The sequence below is a fragment of the Triticum aestivum genome, chromosome 7B (genome assembly GCF_018294505.1).
Source record: "Triticum aestivum cultivar Chinese Spring chromosome 7B, IWGSC CS RefSeq v2.1, whole genome shotgun sequence".
Lineage (NCBI taxonomy): Eukaryota > Viridiplantae > Streptophyta > Magnoliopsida > Poales > Poaceae > Triticum > Triticum aestivum.
Window position 1 is genome coordinate 731,102,510 of NC_057813.1, and position 11,018 is coordinate 731,113,527.

The 11,018-nt window shown below is 44.1% G+C and overlaps 1 protein-coding gene across 1 annotated transcript; it reads right to left on the reverse strand.

The window, feature by feature from the left end:
- Positions 1–2,864: 2,864 nt before the first annotated feature.
- LOC123156527 (uncharacterized) lies at positions 2,865–3,244 on the reverse strand. Its single transcript, XM_044574650.1, has one exon. It carries the CDS (start codon positions 3,221–3,223, stop codon positions 2,897–2,899), a length of 327 nt encoding a protein of 108 aa, XP_044430585.1. The 5' UTR covers positions 3,224–3,244; the 3' UTR covers positions 2,865–2,896.
- Between the last annotated feature and the right edge of the window lie 7,774 nt (positions 3,245–11,018).

Genomic DNA, 11,018 nt, shown 5'->3' on the forward strand with positions numbered 1-11,018 from the left:
CAGCACGACGGCGTGGTGACGATGATGATGCTCCGCCGTCGCAGGGCTTCGCCTAAGCACCGCTACAATATTATCGAGGAGGACTATGGTGGAGGGGGGCACCGCACACGGCTAAGAGATCAATGATTTGTTGTTGTTGTTGTCTAGAGGTGTCCCCTGCCCCCGTATATAAAGGAGCAAGGGGGGAGGGGGCGGCCGGCCAGGGAGGAGGCGCGCCATGGGGAGTCCTACTCCCAGCGGGTGTAGGACTCCCTCCTTTCCTTGTTGGACTAGGAGAAGGGGGGAAAGAGGAGGGAGAGAGAGGAACGAAAGGGGGGGCGCCCCCCTCTCCTTGTCATATTCGGACTAGGGGGGAGGGGCGCGCGGCCCTGCCCTGGCCGCCTCTCCTCTTCTCCACGAAGGCCAACTATGGCCCATTAAGCCCCCGGGGGGTTCCGGTAACCCCTCGGTACTCCGTAGAATCACGATTTCACCCGGAACACTTCCGACATCCAAATATAGGCTTCCAATATATCAATCTTCATGTCTCGACCATTTCAAGACTCCTCGTCATGTCCGTGATCACATCCGGGACTCCGAACAACCTTCGATACATCAAAACTCATAAACTCATAATATAACCGTCATTGAAACTTTAAGCGTGCGGACCCTACGGGTTCGAGAACTATGTAGACATGACCGAGACACGTTTCCGGTCAATAACCAATAGCGGAACCTGGATGCTCATATTGGCTCCTACATATTCTACGAAGATCTTTATCGGTCAAACCGCATAACAACATACGTTGTTCCCTTTGTCATCGGTATGTTACTTGCCCGAGATTCGATCATCGGTATCTCAATACCTAGTTCAATCTCGTTACCGGCAAGTCTCTTTACTCGTTATGTAATGCATCATTCCATAACTAACTCATTATCTACATTGCTTGCAAGGCTTATAGTGATGTGTATTACTGAGAGGGCCCAGAGATACCTCTCCGACAATCAGAGTGACAAAACCTAATCTCGAAATACGCCAACTCAACATGTACCTTTGGAGACACCTGTAGAGCTCCTTTATAATCACCCAGTTACGTCGTGACGTTTGGTAGCACATAAAATGTTCCTCCGATAAACGGGAGTTGCATAATCTCATAGTTGTAGGAACATGTATAAGTCATGAAGAAAGCAATAACAACATACTAAACGATCAACTGCTAAGCTAACGGAATGGGTCAAGTCAATCACATCATTCTCCTAATGATGTGATCCCGTTAATCAAATGACAACTCATGTCTATGGCTAGGAAACACAACCATCTTTGATCAACGAGCTAGTCAAGTAGAGGCATACTAGTGACACTATGTTTGTCTATGTATTCACCCATGTACTATGTTTGTCAACTTGCCACCGATGGGTTCACTAAAGGGGTTGGATGACACCGTGTTCGTGTAGTGAGTTCTTGTGACATGCCACTTACTGATACACCGGTTACCACTACACGAACACGCTGACCTGACACCACACGCACGCATATCCGCCACACACACACACACACACACACACACACACACACATGCGTGCACGCGTCGGTTGTGCGTCGTGATAGCACTTAACTGGTGCACACTCCAAGTATCTTGAACTTGCACGCCGGACCATAGTTCCCTCGTCGACTAGCTGCAAGTATCTCTTCTCCTGAGTGCCACCACCGCCTTCTCCTCCTTGAATTGATCATCGCTGCCAAGATTCACCCATTCCCGAGCACCTTCCACACATCTCCAAGTCGACCAATACAACAACCCTCCCTCATTTGAGTGCTTATCCTCCCCCCCCCCCCCCCCTCACCCGGTCATTCGCAGAACTAGCCTTGCGATCTCCTATATCCCTAGCCCACTAGGATCGTACTTTATGAGATTGTGTCATCAGAGATATTGCAAAACAAACAAGGCCAGAGTATAAGAAAGTGTTTCGCGAGACTTATTCTTACGACTTTTTAATGTTACGATAAAGTTTGCCAGTATTTCCTTCAGCGTGCTATGTGGAAAGGGTTTTCCAATATCTGGCAAACTTGGGTGAGTGATTTTAATAAAAAAAGGAAGCGTCGAGTAATGCAACGGTGATGTTAAAAAAATTCAAGCTAAAAAATTAAAGGCCTACATCAACAGAACCCTTTTTCCCCTCCCCTTCTTGTTTAATAGATATGCTACCTATCCTTGTAATAGAGCTAAGGTGGACAGCCAAGTTCGAGGTGTCTTCTGCATCGTGTGGACGATGAGTTATTTAACTTCGAGTTGTTGATGAATTATGATATTTTTGGGGATTTGAGTAAGCAGCTAATTAAAGATTCTTTTGAGTGTCGGCCAATTTTTGGGTCTTAAGATTAGTTTTTACAATTTATTGCCTCGGGGAGGCTAGTAAATAGCACAAGAAGTAGAGTATTTAATAGACACTAGAAATACATAGAAATTCATAAATCGGTTTCGGAGATGTCTTGAAGGGGTAGATGTCCACAAAAATTCCTACGGAAGCTAACTAGTATTCCCTGTAAAATGTATTAAAACAACGACACTTATTTTGAGACGCAGGGAGCACTTATCAACATAGTGTTGACCATGTCCCTATTTTCTCGATGTCTTCTAAATGCCCCTAAAGTGGACATTCAGACATATGTAGATCCAGATTTTTCTGGCAACCTCGTTAGTCTGATGAATTGTGAAATTTAGTGTGAATCCAAGGATCAGGAAGGTCTAGACCTTAAAAACAAATATTCAATAAACTACAAGAGCGCTGATATGAATCCAACGCATACACAGAAGGACCTTGAAACAAATGGTTGTAGCTAGACTCTAACATACCTAGCACCGGAAAGGGGTGCGGACCATGGATACTGAAATGGTTTGATCGATCTGGCAACCGGTTACAGCCGGAGAGACAAGTCCAGCTCGTGGTCGCGGTCCGATGAGGTCCTGCCGCGCTTGTACGCCACAGAGCCTACTGCAGGCTCCCCGGAGATCCGAGAAATTGCAGCAGCCCTCCACGCGTCCCGGCGGAGCTTGGCGACGGCGCGCTCTTGCTTATGCGCGTTCTGGTGACCACCGAGCGCCTGCGCGTTGCCGAACTTGCGGTCACAGTAAACGCACAAGAAGAAGCCCGAGCGGGGCGCGGCTGGTGCCACGCACATAGCAAAGGCCAGGGTAAGCTCGAGGCTGAGATCCTCCTTCGCGCTGCTGGCCGCTTGCTCCATGGTTGTCGTGTCGTGTATATGGCTGTGTGTGTGAGGCGAGCTAGCTAAGTTCATCTAAATCTGGAGAGCACAACTCGCCAAGCTTAAATGATGAAGCGACGAGATCGGACGGCCGGGGTGTGGTGAGGCCAACTCCACCGCGCAACTCTATTCTGTCCGCCCCCGTCCGTTTGGGGTAAAAGGGACAAAAGAAGCGGCCCAGCGCGCGGCCTCAAACAGACAAATGTCCGAATTCCGTCCGTTTTCGACCCATCCCCGGCCCAAAGTTGCGCTCGGTTTGGGGTGAAACGGACAGCGCGCGGACGGGCGGGACGCGCGCGCTTGTCCTCCCCTGTCCCGCCTGTCGGTGGAAGAAACCACCCCCCCCCCGCCCCACGCGCATTTGGCGCCATTTGCCCCAAACCCTCCCATGTCCCTCCCGCCGCCCCCTCTCTCCCCCGTCCATGGCCGACGCCCCGCCGAGTTCCGGCGGCCTGCCCTGGACCCGCCCGCAAAGGTGAAGAAGAAGGCGCCAAGGAAGCCGCGGTCGGAGTGCACGCCGGAGGAGATCGCCAAGTTGGACGCGGAATCGGCGAAGAGGAGGGAACGGAGAGCGGTCGTCAAGGTCAATGCCGCCGCGGCCAAGTTCGCCGCCCAGCGCGAGGAGCTGGAGGCCGCACGGCGCAAGGCCGCTGCCGACGAGAAGGAGGACCTCGTCAACAAAGCGCACGCCATCCTCATGCTTGGCATGGGCCGTCCTGCCGGGTTCCCTGCAGCGTCCGTCGGCCCGGCAAGCACAGGCTCGTCGGTCGCCCGGCCTACGCACTGCCAGTCGCTGACGTCGCGCACCGCGCCCATGTCGCCATGCTTCCCTCCGCCAAGGCACGGCGGCCAGACCCGTTTCTCGGGGTCGCCGGACGTGGGCGCGTTCGCGCCGTCCACACCGCGCCCCGCGGCCGTCATCAACCTCAACGTCACGCCTGGGTCCAGCAACGGAGGTGGCCCTTGCGATCATGAGCGTGGACTTGTCGAAGATGAGCGAGAAGACGAGGGCCTGGTTCGAGGCAAGGCAGAAGGAGATGCTCGACGCCGAAGGCCTGAACTAGGTCGTCCGATCGGCGTGGCCGTTCTTTTTTAGGCTGGCATGGGTGCCGCCCGTCCGGCCGCTGGTAGTGTTGCGGCGAGAAGAACTATTCATTTTGGAGGCTGGCTGTGTTGCCGGCCGCTGGCTGTGTTCCCGGCGAGGAGAACTATTCATTTTGGAGGCTGAATGTGTTGCCGGCCGCTGGCTGATGCCGGCGATGGACGTGTAGGCCGCTGGCTCTGTTGCCGGCGTGATGAACCGGGGCCGCCGCTGGCCTGAACTAGGGCTTTGCATTTGAAATGTTGCTTTTAGTTTTTTTTATACGCGGACAGGATGGGGCCAAGGGTGGAGCCAGAAAATTTGATCATTTGGTTCGCTCATTCACTGTTTATGAGAACTTGGTACAAATTTATGAAGATTAAAGTCTAATTTCAACAAAAAGTATAGCACTCCTAAACAATACAAATCCGTTTCATAATGTGGTGCGTATAGATTTTTTAAAAAGCCAAATTTCATCAACTTTGACCAAATTTGTAGGAAAAATCATCAACATCTACGGCACCAAATATATATACTATGAAAATATGTCGCATAATGATATGTGTTTGATATTCTAGAATACATATTTTTCTATATAATCTCAGTCAAAGTTTGCATAATCTGACTTTTCAAAAAATCTATATAAACTACATTGTAGAATGGAGGGAGTATAATCAAAAGAAATATAGTATCACGAATAACATATTGTGTTACATTAAAAACTGAAAAGTGCAAGATATACCTACGTTTAATGGATGACCTTGATTGCATGTATCACTATCTGGATCTGGTGGCCGAGTTCTCGTCGAATAATACCCATAGCCAAGATCGATCAAAGTCCATGGGGAAAAAAATAAAAAAAATTAGGCAAAATAAATTGTACTAGCCAATCCAGTTAGATAGAACATGTACAAAAAAGAGAAGATCTGGCAACGTAATATTTACCACAATTTTTGGGCTATAGTTGTTGTCGCTGTGGATCTGCAGCGGCCTGCTTGCCACCGCGTGCAGCGGCCGAAGCGCCAAGCGACACGAATAGAGGAGAGTCAAGCAGGAGAGAATTGGAAAACAAACGAATGAGAGACGAGGCGTTCGGCTGCATGTGTTTTCTGTTTGCTTTTTTTTTTTGAGAAAGCGTTTTCTGTTTGCTAATCATGGTTTAGGCCTGGGCATGGACTCGTTGATATTTGGGCCTTTTGGCCCTTAAATTAACTATCCACGTGACCACAACAGGTATTTTGATGGGGTCAGAGACCATTTTTACTGGGTTCATGTGAGTCAAATAGTAGCTACTCGCGCGTACGAGGCAAATTCCGTTGGGTTCACTTGAACCCAACGCTTATACGGTGGCTCCGCCGCTGGATGGGGCAAATAGATGTGGCCGCGCGCTGAACGCACGGCCACCGCATCCCAGGACACGCCCGCACACGACCCTAAATTCCTACCCAAATGAACAAAAACCGAACAAAACGGACGCCTGTTTGGGGTCGCGCGGTGGAGTTGGCCTGATAATTGGGAGGACGACGTACGGCCGCCCGAATATTATGTCAAACTACAAACTGTGTGTGCTCAGTCAGCTGATTGGCGACCAACGTAGCCCTGCATGGCCCAATGCTCCCATTCATATCGTGCATGCCAAACTTGACTGCAGGATTATCGACAGCCTAAATTATTTCCTGGGGTCGGGTTAGATCCACGCGTTGCCGTTCAAGAATGCATGCGTGACCACGTTAATTAATTAGCTTCTGGGGTGAGTACAGTTCATTGTCCATTTCGCAAGTGGGTAACTTACGTACCAAAAGTATGTGTATGCCACTCACTCCACTCAAATGAAAAGCATGCGTGGTGCTACGCTCCAAGGGAATTTCGTTGTGTGTGTGTGTGTGCCCGTGCTTTCCTACTTCTCACCTCCCTTATTTTTCTTCTGCATGTTCTTATCAGAAAGAAGACACTTTCCATTTCCTTCTCGATCTACTTGGCTAGCTTGTGGTGGTCCCTCTGTTATTTGAAACCTCCTTTTACTCCATCCTGTAATGTTTTACCCTGCATATATGATTTGTCTATATTCAAACTTCAGAAAGTTTAATCAACTTTAGAGAAAAATATATCAATATTCACAATTCGAAATCAGTATCACTGGATGCGTCATGAATTTATTCATCACATTGTATAACTTTAGTTTTGTAGTTGTTGATATGTTTTCATGTCAATGTGGTCAAAATTTGTGTAGTTTGACTTCAGACAAATCTTATATGCGGAGTAAAAAGGATCTGATGGAGTAGAATATACTTTAATTTAGGATGTTTTTGAGAATACTCTATTACTTGGACCTGGCCCCTAACTAATCTCCCATCATTCTTGGGCCTGCTTGCATGACATATCCAAGCACTCATGGACAGGGTGTGTCGGGTCTGCTTAAAGGACCTATCAAACTCCTAGTGGACATGATTTTTAGTCACCGTGCATATCGGAGCTCCTATTACCCGACCTGGGGAAAGTCAATTTCTATTTGGTGTTTATAGCACAAAATACAGTTCGATTGGTAAAAGGTCCACATCCCTCTAGCGGGTAGGTTGCATACTGAGCAAGCCCATATAGAACATATTATTGAGTTTTTTACTATCCGGTTTTGTGAACACTTTAGAATATTTTGCTCTCTCTGTTTGCTTTCCTTCTTTTTATTTCATTTTCATTTTCCTTTCTCTTTATTCCATTTTTTCATTCTGGTCAATTTTTTCAAATCCGTGAACTTTTTCTAAAATTCATAATTTTAATTAAACTGACTACTTTACCAAATTTAAAAAGTAATTCAAATGTGTGAACTTTTTTAAAACTCCTGAATTTGTTTGCCAATCTGTGAATTTGTTTACAAATTTCGGGAACTTTTGTTCAAATAAATAATCACTTTAAAAACTCATGAACCTTTCAAGTCGGCGAATATAGTTTCAAATTCAGTAGCTTTTTCTAATGCATGATTTTTTTTTTCAAATTCATGATTTTTTTTCAAAATTTTCAAAAGTCAACAGTCAATGGGTCAAATGATCGGAGTTGTCGCTCATGCTTGATGGCCGGCCCACAGATCAGGCACGTGAACGTGGGAGCTCCTATGCAGCGCTGCAGGCGCCCGTTAACGATCCGGTGCCTGCAGTGCTCCTAGCATGGGCCGTCCCACTAGCGTGCTGCCCCAGTTTTTTTTGGTTAGGAATATAAAAGTATGAAACCAAATAAGGTTTACAGATTTAAATAAAAAAGTTCAACCATTTGAAAAAAATTTCATACCTGTAAAAAAGGTTCATCAATTTTGAAAAAAGTTCACCACTTTGAAAAAAGATCATTAAATACCATCTAATTTAGCAAAATTTCATTAACCTTTATTTTTTTTATTAATTTTAAAAAATAATAATGTATTTTTAGAAAAAGTTCATTGGACTGAACCAAAATTTCATAAATATAATGATGTTCATCAAATTTCAAAAAAGTTCATCCATTTTCAAAATGATGTTCATCAAATTTCAAAAAAGCTAAACAATATAAAAAAGTAATCTTGAAATTTTAAAAAGGTTCATCGATATTCAAAAAAGTTCATATAATTTTCAGAAAAGAAATCGTCAACGGCGCCTAGATGGGCCGGCGCATTTACGGACGACACAGGCGCCACTTAACAAAAATGAACGTTAACTGGCGCCTATGGCGCCAAATAGGAACTGCCCGTGACCTTTGGCAAACCACCTGGCTCGTAGGGCGCTGTATAGGAGCCGGCCCATTGCCGGGAGGCGCGCCCTTGTTTGGGATTTTAAAAAGTGTTAACGGATTTGGAAAATTGTTAATGAATTTGAAAAACATTAATTTTCAGAAAACATTCGACCTTAAAAATGTCTAAAATTTTGAAAATTTCTCCTGGCTTTCATGAATTTAAGTTGTGCTCATATTAGAATAAAAAACACGTTTTTCAAGAATATTCCAATATTTCAAACAATATTCACGAATTACAAAATAGTTCCTATATTGCTAAAAATGTTAGGAAATTCAGAAAATGTTTTGAAGTTTCAATAAATGTTCACGAATTTGAAATTGTTCTTGTATTTTAAATAATGTTTATGAATTTAAATTGTTCTTTTATTTCAAGAGATGTTCATATATTTAATATTTGTTCCAGAATGTTTCTAAAAGTACATGAATGTAAATTGTTCCTGCATTTCAAAAAATGATTTTGCATTTTAAAAAACTTTCAAGGAATTAAAAATAGTTCATGCATTTGAAAAAAATGTTCATGAATTTAAAAATTGTTCCTGTATTTCAAAAGGTGTTCCCTAATTTCAAAAATATTCCCGAATTTCAGAAAAATGTACATGAATTTTGAAGTTGTGCTCGTATTTAAAAGGGTTAAATGGGTTTGAATAATGTTCTAGTATTTCAAAAAATGATCATTAATTTGAAAAAAATTCTCATATTTATAAAATTGTACCTTTTTAAGTTTTGAAGTAATTAAGAAAATATATATAGTCCAACATCAAGATTGTCAAAAAATGTGAAACCATGCATGGGGTCTCATTATGGATGTATTAAGTAAGTGCAAAATTGTTACAACACATGGAAATCGTTGTTGCTGGTCTGCTTTGTGAAGGTTTAGGTGTTATGCCAAAGTCGATCCAACAAGTTTACCATGAACCTTCATTTTCCTCGTGCATGTCAAACTAACAACGATTTGATCCTACAATATATCTTTGACGATGACAAGTTTGAACTCACATTGCCACTTGACATGACATGATGGTTGATCTCTTCCCATTTGAAAATATATTTGATAGGACCTTTGTACCACCTTTCTATTGTGCACTTGCTATCCTTGATTGAAACAACTTATTAATAGATGAGTTTTAAAAATTCAATGTTGTATCTCATCACATTTCTATATAATCATTTGTTGCAACTTTTATATATAAAAAGGGAATTCAGGTTAAACATGATTAAGGTTTTGTGATCTTTTTTCACGCATTATTATTATCGGTGTATTAAACCTGTAAAAAATGCACACAAGAAAATGCTAACTCTTTGGTTGTGCTTTGCTTTGAAACGGGTGGATGAACCATGATGTGTGTATTGTTCACAAGTGGATGTAAGAGGTTTGTAATGCACATTGTTTTACCTTGTACATGTCATATTTGGTTGGAGATTTTGAAAGGTCTTGTAATCAACTATTTCATCTATTTTGCTTGTATTTCGGTCTATAGTCCATTTCTTTAAGGATATCAATGCGAATATGGTTAAAATTTGTTAAATATGCCATGTGAACTTGTCAATGGTGCATGTTGTATGTTAAGAAGTATCATTTTCTATGTGTAATGTTGTAATGCACAATCAATTTCTTTGTACCCTACAAGTTCAATTTCTAAATATTGAAATCTACATCACAGTGATTCCTAGCAAACGACATTGTTCAAAATAAACATATGGCATTGCGCTTTGCATGTCAAATTCAGAAATTGGTAGCACATTGGCAGATGCGAGGAGAGTGCGGAGAACGTGGAATGAGGTTAAGATTCACTGAGAGTGAGACATAATTACCTTCAACCTTACCCCGCGGTGCTTGCCGGTCAAGCATGGTAATAATGGATGAGACGTAGCCCATAGACACGCATCTCCTTGGCCCAAATTTCCACACCCATCCACTAACAGTTCGGCACTGCAAAAAAACCCATCGACCCGAACCCCTCGCGCGAAAGGAACCGAACCGCCCAACTCCCCGAGCAGCCTCCCCATCCAAACCCACCTATCTCCCACATTCATCCTGCTCCAACCTCAACCTCCACTGTGCCCAACGCCCCTGCCCCCTCCTGCAAGACACCACCCCCGTCGCCCCGCCCTCTCGAACTAACTTCATCACCGCCACTGGAGCTGGATGCGCGCCGCCACCCTGACCACTACTTGTTGTAGAGAATTTATTGTCTAAACTCTTCTATGCCATTTGCCGCCTAATACACCATTTCAGTATAAGGTATCGATCGGTGTCGCCACATACCTAGCTAGTGATTAAATGTGGACAAAGATTACTTATTGACATGGCTAGATCTAGTTAGGGAGGTAGATAAGTCACTTCATTAAATGGGGAGGTCTACCTAGCTACTTGGGGAAGGCGATGGCTCTAACTAGTGGAGGGAGGGGGGGGAGAAAAATGGGTTGCATTAATGGAGGATGTGTAGTTAACAAGGGGCATTAGACAAGTTAACTAGGGGCATTAGACAGAGAGAAAGAGAGGTAGAAGAAAGAGAGTAATGGGGGGGAGAAGAAGTAGTGAGGAAGAAGAAAAGTGAGGGAGAGAGGAGGGTGGAGGGAAAAGTGAAGGAAGAGATGAGGGAGAGAGGGATAGAAAAGGTGGCTGCTAGCGCGGGTAGGGAAAACACGTTGCTGCTAAAGAGCTAATAGTAGCGCGTGTTGGAAATATGCCCTAGAGGCAATAATAAAAGTATTATTATTATATTTCCTTGTTCATGATAATTGTCTTTTATTCATGCTATAACTGTATTATCCGGAAATCGTAATACACGTGTGAATACATAGACCACAATATGTCCCTAGTGAGCCTCTAGTTGACTAGCTCGTTGTGATCAACAGATAGTCATGGTTTCCTAGCTATGGACATTGGATGTCGTTGATAACGGGATCACATCATTAGGAGAATGATGTGATGGACAA

Coding starts and splice junctions, on each gene's coding strand:
- LOC123156527 (XM_044574650.1), bottom strand. CDS start 3,223: ATGGAGCAAGCGGCCAGCAGCGCGAAGGAGGATCTCAGCCTCGAGCTT.